Source organism: Bison bison, unplaced genomic scaffold (assembly GCF_000754665.1).
Source record: "Bison bison bison isolate TAMUID 2011002044 unplaced genomic scaffold, Bison_UMD1.0 scf7180017864108, whole genome shotgun sequence".
NCBI lineage: Eukaryota > Metazoa > Chordata > Mammalia > Artiodactyla > Bovidae > Bison > Bison bison.
The window spans coordinates 10,955,165-10,972,849 of NW_011494680.1; the positions used below are offsets into that span (position 1 = coordinate 10,955,165).

Below are 17,685 nucleotides of genomic sequence, written 5' to 3' on the forward strand. Positions count from 1 at the left end.
AGGGGATGACAGAGGATGAGATGGCTGGATGGCATCACTGACTCGATGGACGTGAGTCTGAGTGAACTCCGGGAGTTGGTGATGGACAGGGAGGCCTGGCGTGCTGAGATTCATGGGGTCGCAAAGAGTCGGACACAACTGAGCGACTGAACTGAACTGGAGCCAAACCCATTATATCTCCAGGATGCGTCTGTATGAAATATATTAGGGAACCATATTAGAAATTTAGTCTAAAACAAATTTTTTGTAAAAGGGGATTTTGTTAATCTTGGGGCACATGTAAATGAGTTTAATTTTCTTGATATGAAAAATAACTTACATGGGAGATAATCCCATGGTTATATTATTAATAAATTCAATTACTAATGAATTAAATAAATAGATTTAAAATCTTTAATGAATTTTATAAAGTATGGAGGAGATTTTTGAGTGAATAATTATTTTGCTTTTTCTATGAGATGCAAAATGAGCAAAATTGTTGTAACTTAGTAGGTGATCGCTTTAAACATTTGGAATACTTAAAAATTTAAAACAAAAATTCACACTTTTATTTCTGAAAAGTGAATCATTTCAACATTAGCAAATATTACAATATATCTTAGTATTTGTAGTGCAAGGAAAAAGTTAAATATAATTTACAATATATACATAGAGAAATATCAGTAAAGTATTACAGTTCATAACTCCAGTACTTAAAATATTTCACTAAAGCACTGTTGTACACAGTAGCTGAACACTGTCCTATAGCCTAAACTATATTTCCTTTGATTACAACTTGTTTAAAGATAAAAAGTTTTCAAATAAAACACAATGCCAATTTAATGAATTCTTTGCAGTTTCATATCCAAAACATTCAGATGGTCATTATCATCCAATTTTAATTTTAAAATACATCACATGAGAGCTACATTGTTTTCATGGATGCATGTTAATAACATCAGAAAAAAACCTGCCTTTTCTGGAAAAAAAATCTTCCAATTAATATGAAATCTAATAAAAGTGTAGGTAAAATGATTGAAACCTGACACAGATATTAGAGTTTCCAGCAAAAATAAATTAAATATAAAGAGAATATAGTAAAACCATCTTTAATGTTCTCAAGACATCAAGACAGTCATTTTAAAAGCTATAAATACTAGATATAAGGAAAGCTGAAAAAAATTTTTATTAAAAGGCATGATATAATCCTTTAAAATATCCTCTGTAATATACATCTATGCCCAAAGAGCCCCATATCTGATCAGAAAGTCATGCATTTTCACTAAAACGTGAATGTGTACCTTTTGTATAACCGTGGGAGGTTTATATAAAAATAAAACAGTTTCCTTAGGAAAACAAAAAAAGAAGAACTTTTGCCAAATACTCTGGGAAAAAACAAGCAAAAAAAAAAGACTTTTTCCTCTGAAAATAATAAAGTTCAGTTCCTGGCAATGTGAACACTCACAGACTTATTCAAATGAAAACAAATTATTGTGCTTCTAGAAACTAGTTTCTTTTTTTTTTCACTTGCAGAGTCTGAAACAGCATCTGGAAACCATCACCAAAACGTTAAGATTCACAAGCAAGCACTGCTGGGCAGAAGGGAACCTGCTGCACCGTCGTACTGCCACTAAACACGTCTGCCCACAGGGCACCGGTGAGTGATGGTGCCCGCAGCCTTGTAACAGCACCAGGGGGCCTCCAAGCATATGTTCACGAATGCTTGAATTTATATCTAAACTCAGTATCATATAATGGTGGTAAAATGCCCAAGCCTGCCCGGGATTGGTCCAAAGGTGGACATTTGACACAGCTTTCCACAAGCTCCATTTCGAAATAGGAAAGCATCAGGATCAAAAACTGCTTGATTTCCTGGACAGCGAATAATCTTCCAGGACATATAGTGACTCCTGACCCAAAGGGCATGTAGTAATATTTTAACTTGAGTCCATTACTGTAGAAGGTGGTCTTTGTCTTCCCATTTTCATCAAGATAGCGATCATATTTAAAAGTCTGCAATAAAGATACAAAGGAAACAAATGCATAAGCTAGTTTAAAAAGAATCTTTTTCTAAACCTGGAAGTTCCAAAGGGTTATTTTCTTTTTTAATCCAATATATGAGTAACATAGCACATACCCTACCTTGAATCAGAAAGTAATAAGAAATAGGAATTTAAAGAGAATTGAGGGGAATGGGAGAGCTTTATACCTACCATCCTACCTGGGTGACTAGTTCCTCCCTCCCTTAGGCAGAACGAGAAAGAAGGATTTAGATCAGAAATTAGAGGAGTCAGTATATTAGCCTCTAATTTCCTAGACTTGGGAAGAGGCACTTTTTAAGGAAGGAAGGAGGCAGCTTTATTATTGCAACTGCAGATATAATCTATTAGAGATTGTTGTTGTTGATATTTAGTCACTAAGTCATGTCTCACTCTTCTGGAACACCATGGGTAGTAGCCCAAAAGGCTCCTCTGTCCATGGGATTTCCCAGGCATGAATACTGGAGTGGTTTGCCATTTCCTCCTCCAGGGGATCCTCCTGACCCAGGGACTGAACCTGTGTCTCCTGCATTGGCAGGTGGATTCTTTACTGCTGAGCCACCAGGGAAGCCTCTAGTAGAGATATGATGGCAAATACCAAGAATAAAAATTAAAATTTCAGCCATCATCCAAATTCTCCAAAATATAATATGAATATTTGACATTAATAAAAGAGACAATCCCTGTGGTTTCAATGATCAAATGAATTCTGCAGTGGTAAATTTCCTATTTATTTCAGTCTGAGTACACATCACCCGGACACTGAACTTTGATGAACAGTCACTTACCAACGGGTCTGGGTAGATTTCTGGATCTAAATGCATTAACTGTGGATAAAGAGCTATGATGTCATCTTTGCGGATATTATAGGAACCGTCCTGGAGGTGCAAAGTGAAGTCCTCTTTAGCAGTACGGATGTTGAGGGAAGCACTGGAAAGTCTCAGAGACTCCTTGATGATACTGTCTAAAGATTTTAAGAGGAATAAAGGAGGAGAGAAAAAGAAGAAGAAAGAACAAAGTATTTATAAGGCCATGTAATCTAGAGTCTGATATACCCCTAGCAGCCAGTAACACAAACCTAAACAGACTAGGGGAAGCTGGCCAGATCCAAATTTCTCAAACTTTTTTATGTGCTGTGATCAATGGTTTAGTTGTGCCTAATGTATTTTTAATCCAATAATCTGAGTTATAATCTCTTGATATAATCTTGATCATCAATGAGAACTAGACTTTCATAATTTTAGAGAAAAACAATCTTATTTCTACATGATACTAGACATCTAATAATTACAAAAAATCAGTAAATAACTTTTATGTGAATTATTCAAAGTTTATCACTTTTGATATTTAATATACTAACACTTTTTTATGGAAATATTTGTTCAAGATGCAGCTTCACTTTGGTGTCTATGTTGCTGTTTCTGCTGCTAAGTCACTTCAGCCGTGTCCAACTGTGTGACCCCAGAGACGGCAGCTTACCAGGCTCTTCCATCCCTGGGATTCGGTGTTTATAAGAACCTGTACTTATCATTACACTGCCTGGGGTTATGTGAGTACACCCTGCATTCTCGTAGGGACATAAAGGGACACAAAGAACATGCTGAGAATAGCTGAAATATATGATGAGACCTTCCAGTTTCTGTCCTTTTAATTGTCGTGCTTTAAGTGCTCATCACACAATTGTGCATAAAATCATAGCACATTAGCACTTGATTTCACAAATGAGAAAATAAGGTCCCCAAAGTGAAATGACATGTCCGAGGTCTCCACAGCAAGTCAGAGTCCTCCCATGGGGCCCGTGCTTCTTGCCTCCCTGTCCCTTCCACTAAGACACACTGCCCCGAAAGCATACACTGGTTTCTTTCCTCTAAAGAAACGTAACAAAAGCAAGAGAAAACTTTTTTCTTACTTAAAAACATAGTACTTCTGTATTTCTATAAAATCCAGAGAATCAAACATTTTTCAATGAAATAACCGTCCACCCCATTTCCCAACCCATGCAGCTAATTGTGGTTTCATGGTGATACCTTTTCCCCTTTGATTTCATGCACACGAACAATGTACTAACTATAAGAAGAGTGGTAAAAGCAGTAACAAGGGAGGAAGTGCAGAGAAGAGCTTGATCCCCTTTGATTTCATGCACACGAATAATGTACTAACTATAAGAAGAGTGGTAAAAGCAGTAACAAGGGAGGAAGTGCAGAGAAGAGCTTGAGAGTATAGGGTCAAGAGCTCCATGTCAGGCTGTCACTGGTTCCTCCATCCCATTCCAGGCTGTCACGTAACCTGTAAATGCCTGTCTGCTCACTTGTTATATAGAAACAGTACTAGTCTCCAGGCATAGGGTTGCTGGAGGGTCAGATGGGACATAACGCCTGCAACAAGTAAGTGTGTGATGTGAGCTGACGATCGCGGGTAGGAGGACACAGAAAATAACACGGAACACACACACAAGCACACCTAGCACGGGCATGTTGTCCAGCTGTGTCTGATTCAAATGAATAGGACTGTCTTCAAAGCTAACTTTTTGACCAGCATTCTCTAGTGTTTCATTTACTTCTTCAGTGGCCGCTTTCATTGCCTCCGGGTTTCTATGAAAAGTTAAGAGAAAAGAAAAGATGTACAGAGCATAAGTTTTTTCTCTACCAAAAAGTCTGCAAATAGGCATTTCCCCCTTCTTTTAATCAGATACAGGTCAAGATACAGAGAAGGTGATACAGGGACATTCCCATTTATTTTTTACTCTGTTTTATAGTTGTGCTTTTAAAGTATTTTTCTAGTTACTCCAGGCCTTAGTTGGAGCGTGTGAACTCTTAGTTGCGGCTTGTGAACTCTTAGTCCCTGACCAGGGATCGAATCTGGGCCCCTGCACTGGGAGTATGGAGTCTTAGCCCTGAACCACCAAGGAAATCCCTATAGTTTTTTAAGTCCTTGGATATCAGCAAGAACTGATGAAAGGGTCTCGCTACATAAAATTAAAACTTTGGCTAGACTTTTAAATAAGTGATTCTAGTGAGGATTAAGTGGTCAAAGTAGTCATTTACATGGCAAGTGAGAGAGAAAGTTGCCTCCAAGATAACGATTCTAAAGTACTAGCTAAACTGCCAAAGGAAATTTAAATTCACTCTTAAAATCCCTATGATTCCACATAAAGCAGCTTTTCCACTTGTATGATAATTTATTCCTCTGACACTTGGACCTGTGAAATGAATGCGACTTCATTTTAGGACACTGACACTCACTGGATCCTCAGCACGTGGTGAGGTGTCCATGGACCAGGATCACAGTCTCAGAAACATCTGATTGATGTTTCTGCATGACTGTCAGGAAATCACTACTATTGCTTATAGGATATAAAACTGCTGTTGTAACCTTGCTGTTAATATGTGAATTTACTCCAGACAGAGCTTTCCGAAGTAAACATTTTAGAAGACATTTGATCTTTGAGACAGATGAGTTTTTTATCTGAAATTAAAAAATATATATATTTTAAAGACATAAAATTAGAAGCCCTCAACAGAACTTTGGCATTCCCAATCCAATTGAAGAGTAATTTTGTGTCTGTGCAACATCCAGTTTAACTGGAATAATTCAATAAAACGTTTGAATGTCAAATTCCCAAAAGACTAACCTTTGGGAAAGAAATCACGTTATGCAAAGTTTATGTTGCATCCAAGTTTTTTTTTATATACAGTGTTTAAAAGGCAAGGCTATGGTTTTTCCAGTGGTCATGTACGGATGTGAGAGTTGGACTGTGAAGAAAGCTGAGCGCCGAAGAATTGATGCTTTTGAACTGTGGTGTTGGAGAAGGCTCTTGAGAGTCCCTTGGACTGTAAGGAGATCTAACCAGTCCATTCTGAAGGAGATTGGCCCTGGGATTTCTTTAGAAGGAATGATGCTAAAGCTGAAACTCCAGTACTTTAGCCACCTCATGCGAAGAGTTGACTCATTGGAAAAGACTCTGATGCTGGGAGGGATTGGGGGCAGGAGGAGAAGGGGACAACAGAGGATGAGACGGCTGGATGGCATCACTGACTCGATGGACGTGAGTCTGAGTGAACTCTGGGAGTTGGTGATGGACAGGGAGGCCTGGTGTGCTGCGATTCATGGGGTTGCAGAGTCGGACACGACTGAGCAACTGAACTGAGCTGAACTTAAAAGGCAAAATCTAGCTAAATTCCATCAATAACAGTATATTATGATTGATTCATAGGTATTAGAGTTGGTCAAATAGTATTACAGCAACCACTAACTGAGTGAAAAAACAGCTAATGTAGGCAGGCTGAAGTGACTTAGCAAGCATGCACGCACTGTCCTTTTTGCTGACAGTTCATCAGCAATCATATAAGGATATTTTTATGATTATAAAGACCAAATTCATGCACTTAAAGAGGCGTCATGAAGAACAACCTGGCCTTAAGGAGAAGGGCTCTGGGTGCAGACAGCGTCATTGACCCTGTACCAGTACGTTCCTTTCCCCAGGATGATCAGTCTCTGCTTCTATAAGATGCATTTACCGGTCACAGCTCTTTTTAGAGGATCAGATGAGCCAATGTAAATGTTGAACATTTACGAGGGTAAATGCCACATTCATGATTGACAGCATGAGAAGGTACCATGAGTTTTTCTTTGAGTTACAATGGTTGAATTTCTGCTTTCAACTAAAATAAAGAAATTAATGGATAATCTGCTAATTACCTAATCATCTGAAACAAGCTCCAGAAAGTGGCTGGAATGGTGTTTGCTTGCGATGCCCAGAGGACTGCGAGGAGTGACTTGGCTCTCTCTGTGTCGTCCAAAGTGGCGAATGTGTCATTCAAAAATCTGACCAGCTCTGAGATGTGGTCTCTTTCTCTGAACTTTTGGAGTCTCAAGCCCTCCGTCAGCTTCTCCCGGGCGTAGTGTCCTGTCTTGAACACGTGGATGGGGAAGCCAGCCACCAGGGCGGGAAAGATTTTGTCAAATTGCTTGAAGTTGTCCAGGCTGTTTAGAATGAGCGCCTTTTGCGCATCTTGCCCTGCGAGATCGCGGCCAAAGAGCGTCAAGTAGCCAGCTTCAAACATGACCCGGTAGCAGAAGGAGTACATCCCCTCGGTCACCCAGGTGGGTGTGGGGGGCTGTGGTGGCCCCTGGGGTCTCAGGACAAGCTGGAGGTTTCCCATCATGGCTTCCGTGAGGGAGCTCAAGGCGTCACCCTGCAGGGTCTTGATGATAGTTTTGCTTATGGTATCAGTGGTGTTTCCATCGCTCGGGTCAATGCTTCTGTGTCCAAATGCCTGACGGGCAATAAAATGTGGGGAGAAAAAGAAATTAAGCCTGACCCGGGACTAGTAAATGAGGAGGGCATGGCAACCCACTCCAGTACTCTTGTCTGGAGAATCCCCTGGACGGAGGAGCCTGGCGGGCTGTGGTCCATAGGGTCACACAACTGAAGTGACTTAGCAGCAGGAATAGTAAACAGCGTGATTCTTCATGATTCTCTACTTGTTAAAAAAGGGGAGGAGGGGGAACCAGCCTTCCCACCTGCAATTTCATAGCAGTTATATTTGAAATAACTCTTCAAATAAATGGCCAAATCACATCCTTCAAAGCCAACTTTAAGTCCCAGATTATCAGTGAAACTTCCTTCCTTGTACCACTCTGCTCTTCTCTTTCTTATTTTTCTATGCTTCTACATTTATTTGCATGTTAATTTGGCGTTAATCAAGAGTATTTCTTTAAAATGTTTATTTATTTATTTGGCTGCACTGGGTCTTAATTAGGGTACTTGGGAACTCTTAGTTGAGGTATCTGTGATCTAGTTCCCTGACTAGGGATCGAACCCAGGCCCTATGCATTGGGAGTGCAGAGTCTTAGCCACTGGACCACCAGGGAAGTTTGAAGAATTTTTTTTTTTATCATTGGTTCTCTTTCATATTCTTTGTAGATATATCTTAACCAGATTTTAAGTTACTTAGGAGCAGAGACCAGGTCTAATATTTCTTTGCAGAAACTCAGTTAATATTGATTCATTTTTCTCTGTAGAAGAGCCTTTTAAAGTGATGCCAAAATATATGGACAATTCCTTAACAAAATTAAACAATTGTGTGGCATGAGTGTGGTAAAACAACTATTGAACGTTAAATTCCCACGTGCACTTTGGGTGGTGTGTAAAAATTATTGACATGAGTGAGTTTTTAATCTGTCTTATACAGTACCGTCTACTCCAGTAAAACGTTTAGTTTTTATTTCACCCTCGTAAACTGGTTAGAAAATGACAAATCTCTACCTATTTCAACTTTTTAAATGGTTAGTACCAAGAGATTATGTCCAATTTGGTTTATTGTGTTTCTAAGAATCTTCATGTAAGGGTAGCTCTCTTCAACATCTCTGTCTTTCAATTGAAGTACATCAGAATGGTTAAATAGATTGACATAGACAAGGTAGAAAATAAACAAGTCTAATGTTATGTAAATGCAAATCTGGTTACCTTTGCAGAAGCAGTAAAGTGAAATTTTTTCCAATCAAAGTATTTTCCATGGCACAGTACTTTATGATATGACAAGGGATTTGTGATGAAGTGGACATAGTTTCCCATCAGTCTGCAGGTGAAAACATGACCGTGTTTCCTTTGATTCGCTCTGAGGAACTCAAGAGGATTGGCACCAAATTGCAGAGCACAACCCAGATACGGAATCAGCCCATTCTCCAGAGGGGGTTCGCCCATCTGCCTGTAAGAAACAAGATGGTAAATATGGAAAACTGTACATAGTTCTTTGTTTATTTTAAGTTTACTACCACTGATGTCAAATTTCAAACTCTATAGTTTATTGATTTTTTTTGGTTGGTGGGGCCCTGCTCCTTTACTAAAATAATGAGTCATCTTAACTTAGTAACATGATATGTTGGTAAAAATGATAGATAAATCCATCCATCCATGCATCCATTCAGCAAACACGTATGTGTATGTGTGCACACGTGTGTTTGTGTACAGTGTGCTCAATCATGTCCAACTGTTTTGCAACTCCATGGACTGTAGTCCGCCAGGCTCCTCTGTCCATGAAGTTTCCCAGGCAAGAATACTAGAGTGGGTTGCCGTTTCCATCTCCAGGGGATCTTCCTGACCCAGGGAATCAAACCCGCATTTCTTGCATCTCCTGCATTGGCAGGGGGATCCTTTACCCCTGCGCCACCCGAGAAGCCCTTAATAAATGTCTAATATATGCTGCTCATTCTTCCCAATCATGAGGATAAAAGGATCAACCAAGGCCAATAAGATTTTTGCTCTCAGTGTGGAAATGAAATTACATTGTAGAGTTTATATTTGTTTCTAGGCATTGTTTGCCTGAGTATCTCAAAATGTTTTATTTTATTGTCTTCTCTAAAGGTATAGCGTACTGAATGACAGAAAGGATTGCAGAATTGAAGTTTTAAAAATCTTCATAGTTTAAACATTATTCTGTAATGATAGTTGAAGAGGGGAATCTGAGAAATTAGCACATTATAGAATGAAATTGAATAAGATAGGTATTGACATGGTTATTGATTATAATTTAATGCTCTTTCTTATAATCTAGCATTATAATTTAATGTTCATGCTATTTTAAATGTTTTCATTTAATAAAATAAACATTTATTTTCCAACAGAAACCACTCTCCCTCTTTGTAGAATAACATAGCATAAAATAATGATTTTTATTTTTGTAGTTTGCAGGTAAGCAGTTTAATTAAAAATAGAAATTACTAAGCCTGAATTAAAATACTGAAAAGGAAAAAAAAAAAACCTGTTAAAAGGTGGACAACCCATAGCAACCTACATAGCTGAAGATATGCAGTGGGTAATTCTGTTTTGGAGACTGACATAGTTGAGAATATTTATATGCCCTCCCCCAAATGCTCTTTGAACCAATCAGAAGTTAAATAATTATGGTGGATATATCTGACTTTATTGTATTTCTTCAACCAATTGTAAATGATGCACACAAATAAGTGATGTCTCATGTGTTTAGCAGTTTCCCAATTCACCATGATTGATTATCATTAGTAATAATAATAGATTCTTAACCCTGATGTTAAGGGGACATGGGTTTGATCCCTGGTCTGGGAAGATCTGACCTACCGAGGAGCAACTAAGTCCATGTGCCACAACTACTGAGCCTGTGGTCTGGCGCCAGCGAGTCACAACCACCGAGTCCACACATCCCAACTCCTGAAGCCCGCGCAGTTTGAGCACCTAGAGCCCGTGCTCCACGACAAGAGGAAGCACTGCAGTGAGAAGCCTGAGCACTACAGCAAAGAGTAGCCCCCGCTCACCACAACTAGGGAAAGCCCTTGCAGCAACAAAGTCCAAGTGAAGCTAAAACTGAATGAATACATAAAATAAAGCTTAAAAAAAAAAAAGAATAACAGGATGATCACTGCAGGCTCTATGCTCTTGTCCAGCTCAGCCTGAGTGTATACAGTGCACAAGAACTAGCTAAAAAGAGAACATTTATTTAGTCAGAGCATCTATTTAATCTACGAGATAGAACTGTGGATCCCACTGACCACATCTGTCCTTACTACCCCACACTTTATATGCACACGTGGACACACAGACATACGCACACACACAGATCTTACAAAGTTTCTGTCAGTGATGTTTAACAAGTTTGTCCATTTTTACATTAAGACTAATATATTTCAATGCTAAAAAGGAAACATTGCCATTATATCTCTTGTGAGATATAATAAAAAAGATACTTAAAATTTTTTTTAATTTAAAAATATTAAGTAAGAAAATGCCAGCATTTGTAAGTACAGAAAACCAACTCTATGGCATAACAATGAAAGTTAAATAACTTTAAATGAATGAACAAAAATGCAATTTAAAGATAAAACTTACCTTCTTCTCATTCCAAGTAGGTATAAACAACAACACACTGCTATAACAATCCCCCAAATCAAAGAGAGGCTCATCATTTTGCAAATCTAATGTGAAACCTCTGAGGAGAAGCGTCTGTGATGAGAAAGGTAAGGATGTAACAACAGACTCCAGCTAGACTTTTTATACATGGTAAGATGCTTCACTTGAGTGATCAAAGCAAACAATTAACCATCCCTATTAGGTAAAAAAATAAAATAAAATAACTGGCCTTGAACTAAGTCCACAAGTATCAGAAGAGGTTCCAAAACAATCAGAGGCCTGCCATACTTGGTAAGTTGAAGGTCACTCAAACATATGTTGACTTAACATTCAGACCTGGGAATGACAGCCAGTATTACAAATTTAGGACGCTTATGAAAAGAACAAATAAACCTGTTCAAGATGAACATATCAAATAGAGATGTAAAATATAATAAGGCAAAGAAAAGTAAGTACAAGTTATCATTAAGCTAATGATTTGATCTTGTTACCTTTAAAAAGAAATCAATTTAAATGATTTACAAGAGAGAGAGCTGTAAAGTTCAAAGGAAAGAGAACTGAGTGAAATGTTTCTGCTGCTTCACGTTTCAGTGCTTTTACAAAAGCAGAGGGATTTTACTATATATAGTAACATGTTACTTACCTATCACCCTCAAGAGAGAAAGTTTCCCACAAAAATTTATCCTCCAGCTAAACACAGTCTAGTGTTTTAAGTCTTTATTAAATTTATGACAATATTCCTTCTGTTTTATGTTCTAGCTTTTTGGCATGTAGGATCTTATCTCCCTGACCAGGGATTGAACCCACACCCCCTGTACTGGAAGGTGAAGTCTTAACCACTAGACCGCCAGGCAAGTTCCCCACAACACAGTTTATCTTAAAGCATCAAAACTTTATCAACCACTTTTTTCTAATTGAAAATAAGTTTATTAATTTTTCTGATTGTTAAAGGAGTATAGCTTAATTTCAAATAATTCAAGACTAACTGAAACATATCTTAGTAGAAAGGGAAAGTCAATTCATAATCTACCTCTGCCACATCTCCCCACTCAGAACTGTTAGCTGTTTGGTGTGTATATCCTCCCAAACTTTATTTCTTTGCACACTTATGTAGTGATTGAACGTCTATTCTGTACCAAGAACTCTTTAAAGGTATTCTGACTACAGGTATTAATAAGACCTGATTCCCTGCTTTAATGAAGGCACTATTTTCGTTGAGAGACAAATAATAAAATATAAGTCATAAAATAAGGCAAAGTGCAGAGAGCTATCAGGGCATGAGAGCAACTGTAGGCGTGGTGACTTGCTCCTCTGAGATCAAGGGATTAGCCAAGACAAAACTAGAAGAACGAGAAATTCAAGAAGAAAGAGCAAATGCAGAAGTCCTGAGTTAAGGATGAGGTTGGTCTATCTAAGAACCAGAAAGGATGTAGGATACATTGGAGCAGAGTGAATGAGGGGAAGCTTGGTTAAGATGTAAGACAAAAGACAGGCAAGAGCTCAGTCACGTACAGGACACTTGAGAGAAGGGAAAGAGATTTTGGAGGGCAGCAGATCAAAACAGTGTCTTCAGCTACACAGACTGCTGTGTTGTCAGGTTAACAATTGAACTTGAGTTTGAAACAAGGGAGAAGAGTCAAAGGTGGAAATAGGAATCACAAGTCATCACTGTTTGAATGATGTTTAGAGCCCAGAAACTATATCATATCACCTTGGGAGACAATGTGAAATTGAAAGTTGTGAGTCGCTCAGTCATGTCAGACTCTTTGCAACCCCATGGACTGTAGCCTGCCAGGTTCCCCCGTCCGTGGAATTTTCCAGGTAACAATACTGGAGTGGGCTGCCATTCCCTCCTCCAGGGGATCTTCCTGACCCAGGGATCAAACCCAGGTCCCCTGCATTGCAGGCAGATTCTTTATCATCTGAGCCACAGGAAGTCCAGGGAGACAATTAAGCCCAAGAAAAGAATAGAATCCAACACCAGACCCCAGAGCAGCCCATTTCTTGAGATCAGTCAGAGAGCGACAAAGAGGAGATGGGGAAGAAACAGCAGGAATAAAACTGAGAGAATACAGTGTCACAGGAAGAGGAAGATGCCCTTGAAGAAAGATGAGTGCATCACACGCTACTCTAAGGTCAAGGAAGAGGACAGAGAAAGGACCGCTGGACTCGACAAGGAGGAGATAGTTGGTGAGTCACACATAGACACACATGCAAAGGTGGGATTCCATTAAAGACTTTATATAGCACAAAAAAATGAATATCGTGAATGTTTCCCATGACAACACACATCTGTATGTATTACATTTGTATCTGTAAGATCCCTTCATTTTTTTTCTGTGTGTATAGTCTTCCATTGACTAAATGTACTATTATTTAGTTAACTGATTCTCTACTGGTGGGTACTTGGTCTCCAGTTCTTGGCTACAGAATCCATAGATTCATTTCATGCTTTTTTGCCTCCTTAAACAGAAACTACAAATATTTTCTCATGGGGGATTTGTGATCATAGTTATGAATATCCACCATTCTGTGGCAGTACATAGACTTTTCAGTCCATTTAGATATTTCTAGGGCATTGCACCCATTAAATACATTTAGACTGGTGTGCCTTTTTGAATTCCTGTGTCTGTTTTCTATATGACTCATCAAAGGTGAAACCTTTACATTAACTGGGCTGTCACAACAGAATGTCACAATCAGAGTAAACACCAACCTAAGAGCCAACCAATTTAACCCTTGGGTTAACCAGTTTAACCTCTGGTTAAAGCAAACAAATGACAAATGTGGAAAAAATGGTACTTGGGGCCTCTAGAAGTTATCTGAAGTTTCCGGTGCATTTTTAATTTTGTCAAAATTAGAATGTTTTCAAAATGCTAAAGGAGGAGTACATTCACAACTCCAAGAAAATGTTCTTAAGCCTTGTCTTCCCCATCCCCTCTCAGCACACCACGAAACTCCTTTCAGATATAACCTGGATTCCCTTTAGCCTCATCTATTCTTCCTACTTCTTCTCTCACTGTCCCTCTTCTAGACAAAAAAGCCCAGGACACACACACACCCTTTTCTTCAGTGGGCTGAGGAAAAGCAGAGACACAGATGTCCATGTTCGTACTTTTCTTTGTGGTTTACATCTTCCTTCTAGGATGTCACTTCTCTCTACCGTCCTGTCCGCACAAGGATCCATCACACCCCTAATATGCTGCCTCTAATCTGCCGAGTGGGGACTGAGATGCTCCTTATGTCATCACAACTCTTCACGGGTTGCAGGTAAATACCTGCAAGGTCTCCTGAGGAGTCAAGCACACCGTTTCAGGCCTGGGTGCCATGGCATCTCAGTGTGGCTAGCGCAGTGATCAGAGTATCAGGAAATAGGCAAAGGCCAGCTGAATTGGAAAGTCATTTACTTACTTTTTTATTCTCTACTATGTTTCAAACTGTGAATTTTTATTACAAACACATACACACATGCTGAGCATGTGTGTCTGGCATGGGCTCTGACCTATGGGGTTTCCACAGCAACAAGACAAAAAGTAAGTGCTCTGATGCAGAAAGGAGGATGTTTGAGCTGCCAGAAGGCCTGGCATGAACCGAGCTTGTATAAACACTTTAATCCCTCTGTAGTCTATCAATTTCCTCTGTATTTATAGCGTAGTGAAGGGTCCACACTGATGTTCAGAGGAAGAGCTTGTTCTGAGCCTCAGAGAACACAGAGCCTGAGTCCAACACCCCATTCCATGAACAGGGACATACAAAACTTGGGAACTCAAACTAGAGGAAGAGAAAGTAGAGAGAACTGCTCAAGCTATCTGCTTATGTAACCTGATGGCATAACTGGTTCCTTCTATTGAGAAACGCTGTAAACATACTTTACATATGTGTGATTGTTCAAAATAAAATAAGCTGTCAATATGGTTAAACAATTGAGTCAAACCAGTTGTTTTCCTGAATTTACAACTAAAACTAATTCAGTGGTGGAACGTGTGTGTATGTGTGTGAGCTTGCATGCTCAGTCATGTCAAACTCTTTGTGACCCCATGGACTGTAGCCTGACAGGCTTCTCTGTCCATGGAATTCTTCAGGCAAGAATACTAGAGTGAGTACCCATTTCCACCTCCAGGAAATCTTCCTGACCCAGGGATCGAACCTGGGTCTCCTGCATTGCAGGCAGATTCTTTACAATATGAGCCACCAGGGAAGTGGCAAATCCAGGATGCAACCTCAGATTTTCTGAATTGAATTTAAGCCTTCCTCTTTTACGGGCTTCCCAGGTGGCGCTAGTGGTAAAGAATCCACCTGCCAATGCAGGAGATGCAAGAGACTAGGGTTTGATCCTGGGTCGGGAAGATCCCGTGGAGTAGGAAATGACAACTCACTCCAGTAAAGAATACTGGCAAGAAGCCTGGAAAATTCCATGGGTAAAGGAGCCTGGTGGGCTACAGTTCATAGGGTCACAAAGAGTCAGACACAACTGAGTGACTGAGCACACACATTCCTCGTTTATAGCTCAGAACCTATGGGCGCCTGACTCCAGATTAAGGAAGAATAAGCACTCCACCTGCACATTCAAATGTAAAGTTGATTCATCAAACATGTTCTGAGCACCAAGTGTATAGAAAGCCCTGTTAGGGAATGAGGGAAAGCTAGATAGATGATTTAACAAACATTTCATTCATTCATGCTAACTTAGCACCCACTTGCTGTAAAGCACTTTTTAGGTGATGGAGATACAGAGATAGGTAAGACAGGCAGGCTCAAGGGGACACAGGCAATTGACAGGAGAACAAACCCACTATTTGGTTTCTGATAAAGAAAGCATCGTGTGTATGATCAGAAAAGGTCAGGCAGTGCATCAACATGTTGTGCCAAGACCCTCGCATGCTTGCTCCTATAATCGGCACTAGCACATGGAATCAGACACAGTTGCCTCGTTTATGGGTGGCTTCATGCTGTAATGTCCTGGCTCCAGTCCCAGCGCAGCCCCTGCCAGGCCATGTCACAGGGGAACTCCTATTGCCCAAGGGAAAGACAGACCCAAGGGCTAGAATTAGAGAAGTGGTTGGCTTTGCTTTTCAGTTTCACCTTAAGCTGAGCCTCTGAAGCTTATCCATGAAGCTCAACTGGACAGAGATAAGAAGTGAGAACCATGGTCCCTTGGACCTGCTGGGCCCAACCAACCTCCCCAGAGAGTAAGGGAACTTGGGTAGAGAGAGAAAGGAGAAAGCAGGCAGGGGGATGAGACAGAGAGAGAGAGAGAAAGAGGGAGGAAGGTAAGGAGGGCGGAGCCTTTTCCTACTTGTTATGAACTGTGCTGCTACAAACATTCATATCCAACTTTTTGTGTGAACATAGGTTTTAAAGGTCCTATATGAGGCTGAGCACTGAAGAATTGATGCTTTCAAACTGTGGTGTTGGAGAAGATTCTTGAGAGTCCCTTGGGCTGCAAGGAGATTAGTCAATCCTAAGGAAAATCAACCCTGAATATTCATTGGAAGGACTGATGCTGAAGCTGAGGCTCCAATTCTTTGGCCACCTGATGGGAAGAGCTGACTCACTGGAAAAGACCCTGGGGAAGATGGAGGGCAGGAGGAGCAGGGGATGACAGAGGATGAGATGGTTGGATGGTATCACCGACTCAGTGGACGTGAGTTTGAGCAAACTCTGGGAGATGGTGAAGAACAGGGAAGCCTGGCAGCACTTAGGGTCACAAAGAGTCAGAGATGACTTAGCGACTGAACAACAACATGGAGCTAAGAGTGGATTCTCTGGATCATATGGTGACTCTATTGAACGTGAGGGTACTCATCAGTTAGATCAGTTAAACTGTAACTTGCTAAAGAAATAATAAACTTCACATCAAGTTTGATTTAATTGTCCTGACACCTGCTTTCACTGATCAAGCTTGATTTGTCTACCAAGGTTCGTGGTTCATGGTTCAAGGTTCAAGGTGGCCAAGAGAACACACTGGTCATAACAAACACCCTCTTCCAACAACACAAGAGAAGACTACACATGGACATCACCAGATGGTCAATACTGAAATAAAATTGATTATACTCTTTGCAGCCAAAGATGGACAAGCTCTATACAGTCAGCAAAACCAAGACCAGGAGCTGACTGTGGCTCAGACTGCCAATTCCTTATTGCCAAATTCAACTTAAATTGAAGAAAGTAGGGAAAAAAACTAGACCACTCAGGTATGACCTAAATCAAAACCCTTACAATTATACAATGGAAGTGAGAAATAGATTCAAGGGATTAGATCTGATAGAGTGCCTGAAGAACTATGGACAGAGGTTCATGACATTGTACAGGAGGCAGGGATCAAGACCATCCCCGAGAAGAAGTGCAAAAAGGCAAAATGGTTGTCTTAGGAGGCCTTACAAATAGCTGTGAAAAGAACAGAAGTGAAAGGCAAAAGAGAAAAAGAAAGATATACCCATTTGAATGCAGAGTTCCAAAGAATAGCAAGAAGAGATAAGAAAGCCTCCCTCAGTGATCAGTGCAAAGAAATAGAGGAAAACAATACAGTGGGAAAGACTAGAGATCTCTTCAAGAAAATTAGAGATACCAAGGGAACACTTCATGTAAAGATGGGCTCGATAAAAGACAGAAATGGGATGGACCTAACAGAAGCAGAAGATATTAAGAAGAGGTGGCAAGAATACACAGAACTATCTCCATGACCCAGACAATCACAATGGTGTGATCACTCACCTAGAGCCAGACATCCTGGAATGAGAAGTCAAGTGGGCCTTAGGAAGCATCACTACTAACAAAGCT

General features: G+C 40.0%; 1 protein-coding gene and 1 non-coding gene across 2 annotated transcripts; both read right to left on the reverse strand.

The window, feature by feature from the left end:
* Positions 1-1,493: 1,493 nt before the first annotated feature.
* On the reverse strand, positions 1,494-11,072 carry LOC104987886 (cholesterol 7-alpha-monooxygenase). The gene is made up of 6 exons (XM_010838983.1): positions 10,882-11,072; positions 8,488-8,728; positions 6,717-7,294; positions 4,479-4,609; positions 2,807-2,982; positions 1,494-1,992 (listed from the first exon to the last, which is right to left on the reverse strand). The coding sequence occupies exons 1-6, from the start codon at positions 10,956-10,958 to the stop codon at positions 1,693-1,695; spliced, it is 1,503 nt and encodes a 500-aa protein (XP_010837285.1). The 5' UTR covers positions 10,959-11,072; the 3' UTR covers positions 1,494-1,692.
* On the reverse strand, positions 7,820-7,892 carry TRNAG-CCC. The gene has a single exon. It is a non-coding gene; the product is annotated as a tRNA-Gly (tRNA).
* Positions 11,073-17,685: the final 6,613 nt, after the last annotated feature.

Coding starts and splice junctions, on each gene's coding strand:
- LOC104987886 (XM_010838983.1), bottom strand. CDS start 10,958: ATGATGAGCCTCTCTTTGATTTGGGGGATTGTTATAGCAGTGTGTTGT. Junction 8,729..10,881: donor CTACTTGGAATGAGAAGAAG/GTAAGTTTTATC, acceptor TGTTTCTTACAG/GCAGATGGGCGAACCCCCTC. Junction 1,993..2,806: donor AAATCTACCCAGACCCGTTG/GTAAGTGACTGT, acceptor TCTTTATTGCAG/ACTTTTAAATATGATCGCTA.